General features: G+C 40.6%; 1 protein-coding gene across 1 annotated transcript in view; it reads left to right on the top strand.

Moving 5' to 3' along the window:
* Positions 1-20050, top strand: part of ptpn9a (protein tyrosine phosphatase non-receptor type 9a) — a 46879-nt gene that overhangs the window by 577 nt on the left and 26252 nt on the right. Inside the window, exon 2 of the mRNA XM_055934907.1 lies at positions 13123-13266. Coding sequence (XP_055790882.1) covers positions 13123-13266 — 144 coding nt within the window. The remainder of the gene's footprint in view (positions 1-13122; positions 13267-20050) is intronic.

The raw sequence follows: 20050 nt of genomic DNA, 5'->3' as shown, positions 1-20050 counted from the left end.
CGTGATTTTGTTGTGTGTCAAGTAGTTGCATTCCAGGTAGCCTACCATAGCCATAATCTGATTTACGGTAATTTCTTCTCTCTAGTCTGAATGGTGTGGTACAATATGCTAGCCCAATAATTTACTGTTAATGCGAGCCTACCGTTACTGTAGCAGGCCATTGGATTCCATGAAAATACGACGCCACGCATTGGCGTGAGTAACCGGAAGTGTTGTCGAATCCAACGGTTTGCTTTAGCATTAGCTAGCCTAGAATGCATTGCTGAAGACAATTGAAGTTTTATTAAAATCTAGCAGTATTTAATTGTTCTCAATGTATAATTAGGAGTACAGCGCCCTCTCCCATCCCTGGATTCCGGTACGTTTAACGAGCCATCTCCCGCCGACTCCGCGGTGTCCTGATCACTGCACCCTGCAGTTCAGACCTTAAAGGGAAAATGTAATTACAACGACCTTAATGTCTGATGCTTTGGGCAACCTACACCACTGCAAGTTATGCTCTTAAATGGTTAAATTGTTGCGGCTCAGGCATCTCGATCACAAACATTGTATACATTTATGGCACAGGCCTTTACATTGTCGCATACCTTACATTGTCGAAAATTCAAAATATTACAATGGATTGTTTATATGATTTATTACAGCTAGTGAAAAACACAATTGAAACTTGATTTCCGCGAATGTAGACCGTCTATCAAATGCTATAGCATTAGAAACGAATAGTATAAGGGGCGGCAGGTAGCCTAGTGGTTAGAACATTGGTCCGGTAACCGTAATGTTCCTAGTTCGAATCCCCGAGCTGACAAGGTAAAAATCTTCGTTCTGCCCTTGGACAAGGCAGTTAACCCACTGTTCGTAGGCTGTCATTGTAAATAAGAATTTGTTCTTAACTGACTTGCCTAGTTAAATAAAGGTTGAATTAAATAAGGGCAAGGATCTCAAAAGCAATGTTTTGTCATTTTATATTTGCATTGATGCACTTAGCCCACACATCCCCCTTAACATGCCACACAACAACAATATGGCTAGTACAGGTCAATATATCCATGCCAAGCTGCTGCCTCTGTATTTTTTTTAAACCAGGCAGGGAACTGGTATTATATAATGATAGGCTATCTATTGCTAGAGTCCATATGATTAACATTTATCCACAGCATAAAAAGGAGCTGGTTGACCTATTGTAGGTCTATTCATGCTATAAAGCCTGATGTCCCTTTTTCCAGCCTGTTGGTAATGATGCTCTTTACACTTTCCAGGCCCTAATCCCATTTCACATTCCCCATGGCTCATCTGGCCGGCAGGCAATAAGTCTTATCTGGGGACTTCATTTCCTCTGCGGGCCCAGCCATGGTGAAGTGCTGAACGCCTGTAGGCTGGGTTATTAGAACCTCGGCCTGGTTGTGTCCGGTTGTAACAGAGGGCCTCTGGGCGACTGCTAGTATGGTGGAACTTCACTTATAGGCAGCTGTTAAAAACATTTCCACTGGAGTGATGCTGCTGTTGTGGGGATACTTTGTGTGTTGGGGGAGGGGGCAGGCAGTCAGTCGGCTCCCAGGAAGCTTAACAGGAAGAAAGAGCGAGTGGGGGATAGAAAGAATGACGCACGAGACTTCCTGTTAGGATCGACTTGTGCCAAATGGGACTGAACGGAATAGGATGGCACTCTCCACATATGGCTAATGTCTCAGCAATAATCATGATCATGTTACATATGAATCACCTTTAACATTTCTAAACTTAACAGTTCATAGGTTTAGCAAGACTATAAGGCCTGGCTGGTTTCTTTGAGATTCTGGCCTGTATATCCTAGTAGTGATGCACAGTATACCAACATTTCTGTAGTTCTTCAAAACGTTTTCTCGTGGCATCTACTGATTTGAGAGGATCAAGTCTATCAGCATAGCCGATCCTTTTATAGTGCGAGTACACAGTTCATGCCTCCTCTTGCCTACTTACTCATTGCTAGCTGTAGCCTGCCATGAGGAACCACTGATCTCACTGGGAGTCTGTACTGCATCACCAGTTATGCTGCACAGAAGTTAACACACTTGAATAATGCAACATGGCATGTAGAAATGTTGAAACTGTTAATTACTGACTGTTCCCGAAACAATGTCTAGTACAGGCTAGAACACTGCATAGAATGGGAAGAAGATTCCGATAGCTTTCCTTGCTAGCTTACAGCTGAAGCCAACATCAATTCACTACTCTTGTACCGTGTTACTTACAGGCAATGTTCCCTCTAAGCTTTGCGTGTGCAGTAGCCCCGAGACTGACATGCTGAAATATCAGCCCACTGAGAGAAGCAACAGATTGTACTTCAATCAACTTTCTAGAACAGTGGTCACCAACCTGTTGCTCACGATCAACTGGTTGATCTCCAATGCATTCCTAGTCGATCGGAAAACATTTCTGTAAAAAAATAAAATTAAAGCTTTGAATATTTATTTTTTTCTCTCTTTCTCGGGCTTTTGCAGAAGGCGCACCCGATTCAGCTGCCTTGCGCTCCAGGAACGCAAACTGTTGCCATTTTGAACCATTTCAGGTGGGCACAGAGAGCAAATCAAGTGCACTATAGGCCTACCACTGGCCAATCGGATGGCTCAGATGACCGTGTCTGCAGTAATGTAGCAGGCATAAAAGAAAGCTACAGCAAAGTTGATACTGTGAGATTTTTACAACCATGACTAGAGACTGTCAACGAATACAGCAAAGAGATGTTTTTATGAGTGCGTTCAAGTTCTTACTCGGCGCTGTCAACACTGTGTTCAACACTTTTTTTTTTACAAGCCATAAAATATATGTTCTTCCTATTTCCAGTCAGCACTATTTCCAGTCAGCACTACAACAAGCATTGCAGCAGTAATGAGTAGGAAAGTGTAACTACAGTGCATTCGGAAAGTATTCAGACACCTTTTTCTACAACTTTAATATCACATTTACATAAGTTTTCAGACCCTTTACTCTGTGCTTTGTTGAAGCCCCTTTTGGCAGCGATCACAGCCTCGAGTCTTCTTGGGTATGACGCTACAAGCTTGGCACGCCGACGCCGACGTGAGCAAGACCTTTTAAACAGGTGAACATTCACAAGGCTGTGGGGCTAGACTGATTACCAGGACGTGTACTCAAAGCATGCACGGACCAACTGGCAAGTGTCTTCACTAGAGGTCGACCGATAGCAATTATTGGAGGACCAAAAAAATCCAATCCCGATTAATCGGCCGTATTTAAAAAAAAAAATATATATATATGACAATTACAACAATACTGAATGAACACTTATTTTAACTTAATATAATACATAAAATCAATTTAGTCTCAAATAAATAATGAAACATGTTCGATTTGGTTTAAATAATGCAAAAACAAAGTGTTGGAGAAAGTAAAAGTGCAATATGTGCCATGTAAAAAAAACAACGTTTAAGTTCCTTGCTCAGAACATGAGGACATGAAAGCTGGTGGTTCCTTTTAACATGAGTCTTCAATATTCCCAGGTAAGAAGTTTTAGGTTGTAGTTATTATAGGACTATTTCTCTCTATACCATTTGTATTTCATATACCTTTGACTATTGGATGTTCTAATGGGTACTTTAGTATTGCCAGCCTAATCTCGGGAGTTGATAGGCTTGAAGCACAGCGAAGAGCTGCTGGCAAATGCAGGAAAGTGCTCTTTGAATGAATGCTTACGAGCCTGCTGCTGCCTACCACCGCTCAGTCAGACTGCTCTATCAAATCATAGACTTAATTATAATATAACACACCGAAATACGAGCCTTAGGTCATTAATATGGTCAAATCTGGAAACTATCATTTCGAAAACAAAACGTTTATTCTTTCAGTGAAATACGGAACCATTCCTTTATCTAAACGGGTGGCATCCCTAAGCAGACAATATTAACTAAATATGCAGGTTTAAAAATATATACTCGTGTATTAATTTTAAGAAAGGCATTGATGTTTTTGGTTAGGTACACATTGGTGCGACAACAGTGCTTTTTTCACTAATGCGCTTGTTAATAAATCACCAATTTGGCAAAGAAGGCTGTGATTCGATGATAAATTAACAGACACCGCATTTATTATATGCAGCGCAGGACAAGCTAGATAACTACAGATGGTTGATGATATTACTAGTTTAATTATGTTAAGATTGATTGTTTTTTATAAGATAAGTTTAATGCTAGCTAGCACCTTACCTTGGCATAACAGGTAGTCAGCCTCTCTTCGCGTGGAGTGCAATGTAATCGGTGCCCAAAAATGCCGATTTACCGATTTGTTATGAAACTTGAAATCGGCCATGTCGATTTAATCGGTCGACCTCTAGTCTTCACTGACATTTTCATCCTCTCCCTGACCGAGTCTGTAATACCTACATGTTTCAAGCAGACCACCATAGTCCCTGTGCCCAAGAAAGGGAATAGCTACTGCCCCGTAGCACTCACGTCGGTAGCCATGAAGTGCTTTGAAAGACTGGTCATGGCTCACATCAACACCATCATCCCGGAGACCCTAGATCCACCCTAATTCACATACTTCCCAACAGATACACAGATGATGCAATCTTAATTGAACTCCACACTGCCCTTTCCTACCTGGACAAAAGGAATGCCTATGTGAGAACAAAATTGACAGACATTTGCATCCCTAATACACACCCCTTGATGTTTTCCACATTAAGTTTTTATTGAATCCATTTTAAATTTAAATAATTTTTTTACTTAGTATTTTTTGTTGCTACCCCTAAATGTGAAAGTTAAATATTTAAAAATGAAAAGCTGAAATGTCTTGACTTAAGTATTCAACCCCTTTTGTTATGGCAAGCCTCCATAAGTTAAGGTGTAAAAATGTGCTTGAGTGGGTTCATAAGTTGCATGGAATCACTGTTTTCAATAATAGTGTTTAACATGATTTTTGAATGACTACCTCATCTCTGTACCCCAAACATACAATTATCTGTAAGGCAACTCGGTCAAGCAGTACATTTCAAACACTGACTCAACCACCAAGACCAGGAACGTTTTCCAATGCCTCGCAAAGGTCACCTTTTTAGTAGATGGGTAAAAGAAAGCGGACATTGAATGTCCCTTTGAGCATGGTGACGTTATTAATTAATTGAAACGGTTAGAATTTAATGCTTGTGATAGGAGAAAACAACTGAGGATGGATCAACATTGTAGTTACTCCAAAATACGTGCCTAAATGACAGAATACAAATATTCCAAATCATGCATCTTGTTTGCAATACGGTACTAGAGTAAAAATGCAAAAAATGTAGCAAGGAAATTTAACTTTGTCCTGAATACAAAGCGTTATGTTTGTGGCAAATCCAATTCAACACAGTACTGAGTACCACTCTCCATATTTTTAATCATAGTGGTGGCTGCATCATGTTATGGGAATGCTTGTAATCTCTAAGGACTGGGGAGTTTCAGGATAAAAATGGGATGGCGCTAAGCACAGGAAAAATCCTAGAGAAACTTGTTTGTCTACTTTGCAACACACTGGGAGACAAATTCACCTTTTAAGTAGGGAAATTACTTAAAACACTAGGCCAACTCTACACTGGAGTTGATTACCAAGAAGACAGTTAAATATACTTAAATCTAGCACAAGACCTGAAAAATGGTTGTCTAGCAATGATCAACAACCAATTTGACAGAGCTTGAATAATGGAAAAATGTGGAGCAATCCAGGTGTGGAAACCTCTGAAAGACTCACAGCTGTAATCGCTGCCAAAGGTGGTTCTACCACACTACCAGGTCACTGACCTCCTCCCTATAGGCTGACTATTTGTCGGTGATTAGGCCTACGTCGTGTCATCCGCAAACTTAATGATTGTGGTGTGGTGTAGTGCCAATCACCATATAAGTTCAAAGAAAGCCTGGAAGGAGGAGAGATGACTAGAAAAGATTAATTTGGTCGTTTTATGTGTGGATTAATTAACAGAGTAGAGGACCTTGTGCATTTCAGGTAAAATAACAACTCAATGTTTATATCCCAGGACAAATCGGCTAGCAACAGCAAGGTAGCTAAATAGGACAAATTAGCTAGCAAGTTCAAGCAAACTAGCTAAATTGCCATACATGTTTAATACTTTTCGACCTGTCCCCAAATTAATGTCATTGGTTCAGAGTTTGTATTGATATTAGATCCTGAGTGTCGTGATCGCGTTTGGTGTAGAGGGACAAAATAAATGTATGCACGGTGGCGCACGCGCACATCCAGTTTGGGTTCCGTGTTAGTCCTGTTTTGACACTTTGCCTGTTTGATTGCTCATCGGAGGTCGTAACGGTATTTTTCTAAGTGTCCCGCTCCTTGAAGGTGTAAGCTCAGTGCGTATGTTGCTTATAATCCATGGCTTCTGGTTGGGATGTACAGTCACTGTGGGGGCGTCGTCGATGCACTTATTCATGAAGCTGGTGACACCTCAATGTTATCAGATGAATCCCGGAGCATATTCCAGTCCTGTAGCTTAGCATCCTCTTCATCGGACCACTTCCAAATTGAGCATGTGACTGGTACTTCTTGTAAGCCGGATTCAAGAGGATAAAGTTACCGTCAGATTTGCCGAAGGGGGGGGCAAGGGACAGCCTTTCGTGTATTTCGTGTGGAGTAAAGGTGATCTAACGTTTGTTTCCTCTAGTTGCACGGGTGACATGCTGGTAAAACAGATTTGAGTTTCTCTGTGTTAAAATCACCAGCCACGAGAAGCGCTGCATCTGGATCTACATTTTGTTTGCTTACGGCCCTATACAGCTCGTTGAGTGCGGTCTTAGTGCCAGCATCGGTTTGTGGTGGTAAATGGAGAACTATGAAAAACGCTAACTCTCTTTGTAAATAATAGGTATTCTAACTCCGGTGAGCAAAAACTCAAAACTTCCTTATCAGAGGTTGCGCACCAGCTGTTAACAGAGATTTCGGAACTTCTACAAACATGGAGCATTGGTACATTGTGGGAGGCAACCCATCTGTCTAGAGACTAATCAGACGACGTTGGCCTTTTACGGATAGCGGACGATAATTCCACCCAATAAAGATATTCAATAAATTGGATCAAAAAAGTATACCTCCTGCTTATCTGAACACATGCGGCCATTCTCATGCTGTGTCATTATTGTCACAATGTAAGGAATCAACATTTTGAAGCATATTTGTTTGGACAACTGCTCTTTGGGATGGCAATTGTCCTGCTGTAAAACAGTAGATCTGAAGATGTACCACTGTCACACGGTTTTGTTCCCCCGCCCCCCAAAAAAATCGTAACCTGTATCGGACCTCAAAAACGTATCGGTCAGGCTCTAATATGAACTCGTTCACTGGTGGGTCGAATAGCTTTCAGACTTGTGAAATGGCAAGTTTCTCATGTCTACTCACTTGATTTTGATCTCCTCTGGCCCTTGTTACAGCATATAGCCAGTCACCCCTCTCCACGTGAACCAAGGAACTCACTGAATATGATCCTAACTACTACTGTCAGGTACAGTCAAGTTTCTGAGCTTTCATTTGTCTGCTAGCTTAGCCTTTTAAGGAGACGCAACAGACTCTGGGCAGAGTGTATGGGAAGGCTGTGACTTGTTCCTAGAGCAAGCAGTCGTTTTTGCTTTTCTGCAGATAGAGCGAGATTGGTAAGAAAATGACTCTGTGAGGATGGACACTTTTTGCTTTTATTGCAACATGTGTAACCCAGCAGAACCACCATTTGAGGAACAACATACTGGATCCTCTACAATATGTACACATTTCCGTGTATCCTCTTGATTCACAGAATTTGCCTGCGCCAAAACATTTTTCTTCCAAGTAGAACATTTTGGGTTGGTGACACACAGGGTCCATAGAATACTTTTTAGGAATCCATTCATGCACTTAGTTCACCTGAAATTAGAAAAGGTACCCATCTTGACGTAACAGGTCAGTAATGGGTCCAACTCTTGGTGCATGTTCAAGTGTGAACTGTGAAGGTTAAACGTTTTGGTGAACCAGAAAGTTATTCCAGAGGTAGGTTACTTTTGAATAGTTTATCCATGCGCAAACACCTGTTTTTAGTCCCTCAATAACATTGTAATTGAATGGGCCTGTGTGAGTCTGAGAGCATATTCAGTGTCCTTGAGTATCACAATTTGTAGTGGTCCTTTATTGAATCCTGGTTGTTGGGCTCTTTTGGATCATAAATAATAACGTTCCTTCATCTTCTCTGGGAGTCCAGGGTTCCTGGTTGTATTTTAAGTAGAGCCAGACTGATATCAGTTGACTGGTATTATTGGCTGATATTGGCTCAATTGTTGTCTTTTACCCGAATATTTAAAAAAAATATATATAGTATCAGTTGACAATTGATATTTATATAGGAAGATCAAAAAAAGATCATGCTAATTAGAGCACTTTAAAATGTACTGATAATCTGATTAGAGGCCCACCTATTGAGGCCCACCTATTGAGGCCCACCTATTGAGGCCCACCTATTGAGGCCCACCTATTGAGGCCCACCTCCTTTAAACACCACCTGCAACCAGAGGAAATGCTTTTTGCGTGAGATTTCTAAAAGAGCCGGGCCAATATCGTGACGTTCTTGGATTTACCCGTTAAAAGAATCGACTGATACACAGAAACAGAGATGAGAATGAAAGAACTACATGGTGACAACACAATACAGCAACACGGTGCAATTTATTTTTTCAACAATTACAATTTGGCTTTGTCCTCAGCATTTAGCTGTTTTAATAGTGCAGGAGGCCCTGACACTCACCCGTTTGTCTTTGAAAGCCTGGGCTTTGCAAGAGGAGGACGGTGGCATCCTGTCCTTTTTAGCTCTGCTCATCAGTAGCTTTTTGTATTCTTGAAGAGCCTGACTTGACTACCCCTTCTCGCTGGCTGGAGAAGTGGAACTCTTGCTTTGAGCTTTCATTTCCCCCCTCGGGCTTCTGTGACAGCTTGCTGGTGCTGCCTGGCTGGGCTCGTCAAAGAGAATGTCCGGAAGCCTTTAGGGAGGACATGGACCTAGAGAGCGTGCACGCTTAGATTGGTCTCTTTACTAGTTGAAACATGATATAATGGGGGTCTCTAGTGCCTTTTCACACTACTGTAGGTTTCACTACTGATTTTGTTTATTTGTATCTTCATTAGATTTTGCAGCTACTCTTCCTTGGGTCCTCAAAAAACACAAAACATTGCAAGTAACAAAACATTGATAGTTCCACAAATGTAAAGTACAACAATATACAAACAATACATCATAAAAAATACAGAACAGAACAAATATATAGTGTTATGAAACCCTTTTTGTCCAAATGTGTTTCATTTGAATATTTTATTGAATGGATGGGAAGCTTAAAGCTTTGAATTAGCTCCTGGTGTTTAGAGGGAAAGATGTCATGATATGAGGGACAGGAAGTTAATAGTCCACCTTGATCATTGCCCCGTCAGCTCCAATAGCACCTAGCTAATGTTATTTTTCATAGCATTCTTCTATAAAACATTATCTATGCACATCACTTTTTACTCTTTGAAAAACATTGTTGATTCAAATCTCTACTCAACCTTGTATTTACATTTACATTTACATTTAAGTCATTTAGCAGACGCTCTTATCCAGAGCGACTTACAAGTACATACATTCATACTTTTTTTGTACTGGCCCCCCGTGGGAAACGAACCCACAACCCTGGCGTTGCAAGCGCCATGCTCTACCAACTGAGCCACACGGGGCTATTTCATAAAGAACGCTTAGATAACTGAGCAGAGGGCTGAAATGGAATTGTGTTCATAGTTATGTAATTGATAAATCAACAAAGGGGGGGAGGGGGGACAGTCCCAGGCAGCGTTCATGTATCTAAAGTATCTGCATCTGCTGTATCTAAAGTACATTTTGCTTAACTATCTTAGTGGCCTAGGCGTCTGTGTTTGGTGTGCGCACATGGGTGTGTGTGAAATCTACATCCACAGGGCTCTACAGTGCAACCATTTTACTTGCATATAGCCTAAATGTTTTGCTGTGCGACCTGGAATTTTGCGCCTCGACAAATTTGAAGGATTCCAGCTTTATTACCACAAATATTTTTTATTGTGCTCCCAAATTTCTTTGTGCGGTTACATTTTTAATTTAGGCGCACACATTCTCCTTGTTTAATTTTTTTTGTTTAAAGTTGGCGTAGAGCCCTGATCCATTTGTTTAAAACTGCCATTCCTTCAATAGCGAGGGCACATATTTTCTTGAAATTGATACTGATGTTGCAGTCTTGGATCTTAAGCCTCATTTAACTGTAGCTATTAAACATGGGAGGACTGACTGGAAGTCGGTGTTTTCTGCACAGAAGGCCAGTGTATTTGCTATGGTAAGGGAAGAGCCCCATGAAATGGACGAAAATGAATGGCAACTTATTGGCATTGGGCGAACCATATACACAATCGCAAATATCACTCAAATCTACGGCAGTTAATCAACACCATATTGCAAGCGGAACATGGCGAATGCCAAGTGTCATACATCAAAAATCCCAAAGATGGCGAGTGCGCTCCACTGTAGATTTACATATGGCAAATGGTCACAGTCAGGTCCCAAGGGTGAAATTTTGAAATAAAGAAAAGAATTTAAAACCTCCCAAGTCCATTTTTTTTATTTATTATTATTTAAAAAAAAAAAAAAAAAAAATCAATTATAAATAACCGTATGGACATTTTGTCTTATTTTACAGAGTTGGTCCATAAGGCCTATGTTTTGTCCATTTGCAATATATGATCATAGGAAGTCAGCTTCCCGAACCCAAAAGTCAGTGAACCATGTCCAAATGGCATATACTGACCAAATGAGATTGGCTTAACACACACATGTCTATTTTGTCATGTTTGATCATAGGAAGTAAGAATTTCTCGTTGATGTTGATTCAGCATGTCCATTTCGTAATGAAGTCCTTATGGATATACATTGGAAATGGACACTGTCAACTTGCAGAAGAGCATGTTCACACTGACGATATAGCATATGTGTGATGGACACTGTCCAATCGCTCGTTTGTGTTGATTTCAGCCTGTCCATTTGGTGATGAAAAATCCCTCATTAAATACATTGGAAATGGACAAATGTAATCTGTCCATTTTGCAATGTTACAATGGGCATTTACCATCATTGGACATGCTATAATATACTGCATTGGGTTCCCAGGTGCTGGTGGTTGAAAACATCCAAAATGACCAGGGGCACCCCCTGTTGGTTCGACCTGGGTGGGAGGTGCTCCCTACCTGGCCATGGACCCCCCTGAAGCCATATTAAAAATACGCTCCTGGTAACCTGTTCAATTACCAGGTGCACGGCTGTCCATTTGCAATGTCTTACAATGGACATTTACCAACACGAATTGGACATGCTCTAATATACTGTAGAAATGCTTAATTGACTGACTCGTTGAACACGGGATGGCCGAGCAGTGATAGTGGTTCCTCTCCATCGCTCGTTGGTTTTGATTTCAGCCTGTCCATTTGGTGATGGTAAATCCCTCATTAAATACATTGGAAATGTACAATGCCAATATATTATACTGTCATCAAGTCAGTCAATAAGATATCATACTGACACCCAACTCACTTTGTCCAACTCTTTTAATAGCAAGGATTCACATATTTCTGAGCTGGCACACAATTTATAATGCCTTCTGTTGAAACCATAAACCTTCAAAAACATGGTTACATTCGAGCTGCGGGTCCTGTTCTGACATTGTGTAGACCTAGCTGAGGCGACCATGAGTTTTGGCTCGATTGGTCATTCGGAGACCGAGCAACGACCTTAATTAGTGATGAAAATTCACTTTTTCCGGGTGTGGTAATGGGGTCCCTGAAAGAGCTATAGGACAGACTTTAGGGTCCGTCTCTGGGCTGAGGTGGTTTCAATGCATCTAGTCTTGTGATTCTGGCACTTTTCTAAGTGTTGTTATTTTCGCAACGTTCAAAATTAATTGATGTTATTCCAAATGGACGAGGGTGTTTCTCGGCCTGAGAATCTTTTTAGAGCCACATAACTCACCCTTCACTACCGACTGAAGCCCCAGAACAGGTTTATAAAGTTTCAGATCTCTAGGTCTGACGGTTCTTTTGATAGTTCGAACACAGGTAACTATTGCAGGCTCTGTGTATGTAAACCCCACACTGTGTCACTCCACATTGACTGTACGGAAAATCACGTAGCGCTTCGAAACCCGCCTTAACGGATTCGCCTTAACACGCCGCAACTGGAGCTAACTTTTTTGAAGATAAACGCATTTGTTTAACCATCACCAAACGGACATTGTACGATTTCTCGTAAATTCCGATAGATAAATGGATGTTTCTATTTTTCCTTACATCGTAGGTTTATGTACTTAGACTTGAAGCGGTCAAATTAGTGCTGTATTACCGTTTTCAACCTTTAATTCCAGAAAATGGGAATTCGTTCAAAGAGCATCGAGGCCTCGGCGCAATCTTGTTTCTGGGCTAAAAGTACATTTGGCCAAACCTGTGTTCACCGAGTTTCGTCTTCGAAGTCTTTTCCATTTACGAGAAACGGCCATGTCCGTTTGATGTTTTGACCATTTGCAATAAGCAGCTAGTCGCCATCTGGTGGAATTTTCCTGTACAGCAGAAAAATGTCAAACAATTTAAACATCGTGGAAATAAAGTCTCTCTGACATTTATTCCACCTTATGGAATCCAGTTGTTCTGATTTAGATTAATAGACCACTGTTGGAAGTACAGAAATGTGGAAGCAAAAAGTGCTACTGTACCTATAATATTTTTATATATTTTTTTTTTTCACAGCCAAGTTAAGACCCCACCCCCACCAAACACCCCTTCCTCCTCATTAAGGTGCCACCATAGGTTTACTTAGGAAGGGCTCATGGTAATTGCTGTAACGGGATAAATGGAATGGTTTCCATGTTTGATACCATTACCTTCACTTAATTTCAGACATTATTATGAGCTGTCCTACCCTCTGTAGCCTCCTGTGAGATAGCATTTCATGTCATAGAAAGGTCATACATGCACCACTTCCTCATAGGATGTATCATGTTAAACCTGAGTTTCACTTATTCTAGTCTTTCATTTCTCCCTGGAGTGAGTACATTGTGTGTGACCACATCTCTCTCTGTGTATTTTTAGGCTACCAAGGAGTTTCTGGAGGAAATCAACAAGTGGACCACTCGGCATGGAGTTTCCCCCCTGTCCTGGGAAGTGGCCGTCAAGTTCCTCATGGCGCGCAAGTTTGACGTGCTCAGGGCCATCGAGCTCTTCCACAGCTACAGGGTGTGTGTGTGTGTGGGGGGGGGGGGGGGGGGGGGGGCATGCCAGTGGTTGCTGGTAACTTGTGAAGTTGGGTAGAAGATTTTAGGCAAATTTATTTTGAACTAAACTTTTTAGGAGGATTTATTGGTTTTATTTTTCCTACATTTGAGGGGGAACATCCTCTTCCTCCCTGGAAGAGCCTTCTCTGGTCACATGCAGGTGTATGTTTCCGGTCGTGTGTACATGCAGGCGTGCACACGTTTGGCTTATATGATTGATGGTCATGACAGTGTCATAACGTGTATTTTCTACAAGTTATTTAAAATTAGAATTTTTTTTTTTTATGATTAAAGAATTTAAGAAACAAACTTTCAAACGGAAGGAAACTTCTTGGCAGGGGAAAAAAATTAATTTCAATAAATGTCAGTTTTGGCACTAATGTAGGTGTCATAACCAGACATAAAATAGTTCAATATGTTACAGCAGGTGTAAATATAGTGTCATGAAAAAGTGAAGTTGAGTGTTGCAATATGCACTTACCTAGCAAATAAAACAAGTTGTGTTGAGTACTTCAGGGGTCTAACCAGAACTATAATGTCATTCTATTTGTCCAAATATATGGATTTGGCTGTGTAAGCACACACTGACATGCACGGCTCTCTGGGGAGATTGTCTTCGAGTCTCCGGTGAGTGACGAAGTCCTTTCCACCTATGTAATGTATTACAGGTTATGGACAGGTGGATGACATGAGTTTGTCTCAACCCATGTGTCCAGTAGGTAGAGTTCAAGACCTACAGGCAGATGTGAGATGTAGGCTACTGAGGAAGCTTTGCATCGGTCAGTAGCCTACAGAGTAATTTGAGAAGAGTGCAGTTGTTGAACCTATGTACATATTCTAAATAAAGTGTAACAGTTCCATGTAGAATAAACCATACTTTCCATAATAGTGTAGAAGCAGTGTTCTCCTAATTCCTTATTTAACCTTTATTTAACTAGGCAAGTCAGTTAAGAACAAATTCTTATTTTCAATGACGGCCTAGGAACAGTGGGTTAACTGCCTTGTTCAGGGGCAGAACGACATATTTTACCTTGTCAGCTCGATTCGATCTAGCAACTTTTCGGTTACTGAACCAACACGCTAACCACGAGGCTACCTGCCGCCCCAGTAATATAACAATGTGCAAATAAAAAAATTCCCTGACATGTTTGAAGAGCACACAGCGCCCAAGGTAATGGGTTCATGGTTTTGTGCCTCGGATTGGACACAGTCTACTGTGCGCAAACGTGTAGGATAGACTATTGCGCAACGACCAATGCTTTTTCTATTAATTATAACAACTTACATAGCGTAATGGGTTTATTCACTATGATCTGCTAATGAATAAAATGAAATATCCATGTTAAACCTGCAATTTTAAACAATACAAGGGGCTTGAAGTAACCTACTTGAATTTGGAGTAGGCCATCTACCTTGACAATCAGACATTTCCTCAATGTGGTGTTTGAAAAGTCCTGGTAATTGTTGGAGCCAATTTTATAAGTTGTCCTGCTCTCTTACAACTATCTCAGATTTTTTTTTTTTCTGTTTTTGAGCGATGTGTCCACTCGTTTGTTTCCTGCCACTTCAGTTGAAGGGTGTTGTGGTAAATGTTGGCTTCAACTTGGGTTTCCAAACAAAGTCTTCCATTTAAAAAAGGAACCTGGTTTTCGTCACATTCTCTTTATAAAATCAGCGATGGTGTGACACATATTATGAGATTAATGCTACTGCTATTCTTGGCTTTGTGTGCCTGCGTCGGCCACATACGCTACAGAAAAATCTCCTTGCATCCCATCTATTTTAGTCAGGCAATGTCCACATTATTCTCACATACAGTACTTTAGAATGTAATCATCATTTGAATATAAATGCACTATTCTTAGTGGTAATGGCCTACTTTTCTTTTTTACGCTACATGATTTTTGGGAGGGGGGGGTTCTGCTGTATATTAGGCCCTATATGTACCATTTTTATTTAAATTATACAATTGTATAACACTGAAGTCCTTTAGTGCTTGAGAAAGTCCTTGAATTTGACTTGCCAATGTCTGTATGAACCCTGCTTAAAGGATGTATAGTCCGAGGCCTATGTTGTATAGGTGGAGTTATGGGCTAATTTGCATATACAGTGCACTCGGAAAGTATGCTTACCGATATTTAGTGCATCCCTAGTAGTAAACCTATACAGTGCCTTCGGAAAGTACTCAGATCCCTTGACCTTTTTCAACATTTTGTTAGAGCCTTATTCTAAAATTGATTTAAATAAAAATCCCCAGCAATCTACACACAATACCCCATAATGGCAAAGTGAAAACAGGTTTAAAAATAATAATATAAGTATTCAGAGCCTTTGCTAAATTTGAGCTCTGTTGCATCCTATTTTTATTGATTATCCTTGAGATATTTCTACAACTTGATTTGGATTCCACCTGTGGTAAATTCAATTGATTGGACATGATTTTGGAAAGGCATACACCTGTCTGAGGTTCCACAGTTGACAGTGCATGTCAGAGCAAAAACCAAGCCACGAAGTCGAAGGAATTGTCCGTGGAGCGCATAGACAGGATTGTGTCGAGGCACAGATCTGGAGAAGAGTAACATAAAATGTCTGCAGCATTGAAGGTCCCCAAGAACAGTGGCCTCCATTCTTAAATGGAAGAAGTTTGGAACCACCAAGACTCTTCCTAGAGCTGGCCGCCCAGCCAAACTAAGCAATCGGGGTATAAGGGCTTTGGTTAGGGAGGACTAGGAAACTAGTCAGGATTGGGGGAAAGATGAACGGGGGAAAGATGAACGGAGCAAAGTACAGAGATCCTTGACGGAAACCTGCTCAAATGTTACCTTCCAACAGGACAACGGCCCTAAGCACACAGCCAAGACACCACAGGAGTGGCTAAAGGACAAGTCTCTGAATGTCCTTGCTTGGCCCCGCCAGAGCCTGGACTTGAACTGATCTAAAGTCTCTGGAGAGACATGAAAATAGCTGTGCAGAGACGCTCCCCGTCCAACCTGACAGAGCTTGAATGAGAGAACCTCCCTATATACAGGTGTGCCAAACTTGTAGCGTCATACCCAAGAAGGCTCGAGGATGTAATCGCTACCAAAGGTGCTTCAACAAAGTACTAAAGGGTCTGAATACTTATCTAAATGGGATATTTTTTTTTTTTGCAAAGCTTTCTAAAAAACAGTTTTTGCTTTGTCATTATGGGGTATTGTGTGTAGAGGGGGAGACGGAACAACTTAATTCATGGGTATGCTTGTCATAGTTTCTAGGATTTAAAAACTAAATAGAGCTAAGCACAGCCAAAATCCTAGATTAAGAACCGGGTTCAGTCTGCTTTCCAACAGACCCTAGGAGACAGATTCACCTTTAAGCAGGACAATGGCCTAAAACACAAGGCCAAATATACACTCGAGTTGCTTACCAAGACGACATTGAATGTTCATGAGTGGCCTAGTTACAGTTTTGACTTAAATTGGCTTGAAAATCTATGGCGAGACTTGACAATGGCTGTCTCGCAATGGTCAACAACCAACTTGACAGAGCTTGAAGAATTTTCTTTCAAGAATAATGTGCAAATATTTTACAATCCCACCACTGCCAAAGGTGACTCTAACATGTAATGACTTTTCGTTTTCTTTCCCCCCCTCAATGTTAGAAGGGGGGGGGAAATAAACACTTTGACAGAGTATTTTTGTGTAGATTGCTGATTTTTTTTTAAATTACAATTTAAATCAATTTTAATCCTACTTTGTAACACAACTAAATGTGGAAAAAGTCAAGGGATGTGAATACTCTCTGTAGGCAGTGTATCTACTTAGCTAATGTACCAACACCAGTGGGTTGACAGGCAGCAGAAGTGTCCGTGTCGCATGTAATCCATTCCAATCCTGACCATCTGGCAATATTATTGAAATGCATTGCAAGTTTGCACTAACTTTATGGATGCTCATTTTCACTCCCATTTGCTGAGCGAAAAGTATGTGCGTTGCACCCTTATGCAGACATGACAACATTGTCCACATGGCAGCTGGGGGTGGACCACAATGTGTTGTCTCTGGGCAATTGGGCATCATTTGGCAAAAGTGGGCATGTAAGTAATCCATACCCATCTCTCCAGTAAATCGTGGCAAACTCTCAACTCGGTTTTGGATGAGACCTGACTTAATGACCAAAAATGATCCTATTTACAGTTAAAACCAGAGAAGTTGGTTCTAAGGGGCAGTTAATTCCGCGATTGTATTAAGAATTAAATTGTCTATCAATCCCTGTCCACCCTATATTTTTTAGTCACGTTTATGAGTATTTATGTATAAGAGTAGATCACTGTCTAATATGGCGCACGGACATTTTCTCACCAGCTGGGCTACATTTCACATTGTCTAACCATGATTTTGGTGGCTAAATATGCACATTTTCGATCAAACTCTATATGGATTGTGTAATATGATGTTACAGGAGTGTCATCTGAAGAATTCTGAGAAGGTTAGTGAAAAAATTAATATATTTTGGCGATGTTGACGTTATCGCTCACTTTGGCTAGAATCAATGCTGGGCTGCTATGTGCTATGTGCTATGCTAATATAACGATTTATTGTGTTTTCGCTGTAAGACACTTAGAAAATCTGAAATATTGTCTGTATTCACAGGATCTGTGTCTTTCGATTAGTGTATGCTGTGTATTTTTACGAAATGTTTGATGATTAGTAAGTAGGTAAACACGTTGCTCTATGTAGTTATTCTAGTCCATTTGTGACGGTGGGTGCAATTGTAACCTATGCCATCTACCTGAAATATGCACATTTTTCTAACAAAACCTATCCCATACCATAAATATGTTATCAGACTGTCATCTGAGTTTTTTTCTTGGTTAGGGGCTATAAATATCTTAGTTTAGCCGAATTGGTGATAGCTACTGGTGTTGGTGGACAAATAAAAGATGGTGGATTATGCTAATGTGTTTTTAGGTAATAGATTTACATCTTTACATATTGTGTCTTCCCTGTAAAACATTTAAAAAATCGGACATGTTGGCTGGATTCACAAGATCTGTGTCTTTCATTAGCTGTATTGGACTTTAATGTGTGAAAGTTAAATATTGAAAAAAAATTCGCGGCTCTGCCTTTTCAGTGGGGGTGGGGGGGGAGTGCCGCTAGCGGCACCCTCAGCCTAGACAGGTTAATTAATCCTCCATTTGGACGGTGCTGTGTTAGAGCCATTTGTCCACAAAGTGACCAAACTGTTGAACACAAAATGGGACTGGTCTGTTCCAATCCGCCACAGAGAATGGGAAGTTCCCAAATGTCTTGTTCTTCCTCTAATTTCCTGACTAGCAGCAGGATGTGGCTGATAAAGTCACTTTAATGTAAGCAGCAAAATCTAGAGGTTTTTGTTAGTGGTGGTTGATTTTTCAAGGACTGAATAATCTTGCCTCATGTGAATAAATACCCTATAAACTCTTTCAGTTTGAGTGAAAGGTGTTTGAAATGCCCATGTTTTACCTCTGCTTGAATGAAAGTGTTTGTGTGGTTGAGCTGTATTTGGCTTGTTGATGTGACACCCTTAATATAACTTAATATAACTTAAATATAACTTAATTTGGTTCAAATGGTGACATACAGGTACCTGCCAAATAATGGAAACACTTGAGTAAATGAGGGATACAAAGTATCGGTGCTTCCACACAGGTGTGGTTCCTGAGTTAATTAAGCAATTTTATTTTGCCTTTATTTAACTAGGCAAGTCAGTTAAGAACAAATTCTTATTTTCAATGACTGCCTAGTCAGCTCGGGGATTGACGGCCTTGTCAGCTCGGGGATTGACCATTTCGGTTAAAAGTCCAACACTCTAATCACTAGGCTACCTGCCGCCCCAATTAACATCCCATCATGCTTAGGGTCATGTCTAAAAATGCTGGGCAGGCCATGTCTATGGCCCCATAGGATGACAATGCCCTCATCCACAGGGCATGAGTGGTCATTCAATGGTTTGATGAGCATGAAAACAATGTAAACCATATGCCATGATCTCCAGATCTCAACCCAATTGAACACTGGAGAGATGCCTTTTAACAGTGTTTTTCCATCAACAAAACACCAAATTATGGTATTTCTTGTGGAGGAAGGGTCTCACATTCCTCCGATAGAGTTCCAGATACTTGTAGAATCTAAGCCAAGGTGCTTTGAAGTGGTTCTGGCTAGTGGTGGCCCAACGCCTCCGTCTATTGCGCCTCTATTGTTCCTCAAGCAAGGGGGAGGGGGAGGCTGATGACATCACTAATTTCCCATCAAAACCACTCCTTGAATGCCCTACTCCTTGAAGTTTAAGTATTTTGCTCAAAACAATTTTTTTTTTTTTACCCTTGAGTGTGTGAACTTTACTGTATTTATACATGGAATATCGCTTTTCAACAGTAAAGTTTTTTTTTAAATTGCTGCAGGACGTCTGAGGCAGGGAATCATAATACACAAGTAAAGGTTTTTGTCAAATTACTGTGAATTTTACTCAAAATGTAATGGGGAGACACTTGGTTACGGTCAATATACAATTAAATTATTGTGTTTTTGATTCAAATCAGTAGTGTGGAATTTCAAAGAAATCCAAAAATGTTCTTGTAAATTTGAGAATCATTAAACCTTTTTATATTAGCATTAATTATGTCACACCAGAGGACAAATTCAAGGCTCTAATGCATGAAATTGTTAATTAAACTGGACAAAAAGTTGGTGGCCACAACAATTTGAAGAAGAAAATACATTTCTACC

This window comes from Salvelinus fontinalis, chromosome 9, assembly GCF_029448725.1.
Source record: "Salvelinus fontinalis isolate EN_2023a chromosome 9, ASM2944872v1, whole genome shotgun sequence".
NCBI classification, from domain to species: Eukaryota; Metazoa; Chordata; class Actinopteri; order Salmoniformes; family Salmonidae; genus Salvelinus; species Salvelinus fontinalis.
This window is presented reverse-complemented; position numbering and strand designations above follow the sequence as displayed.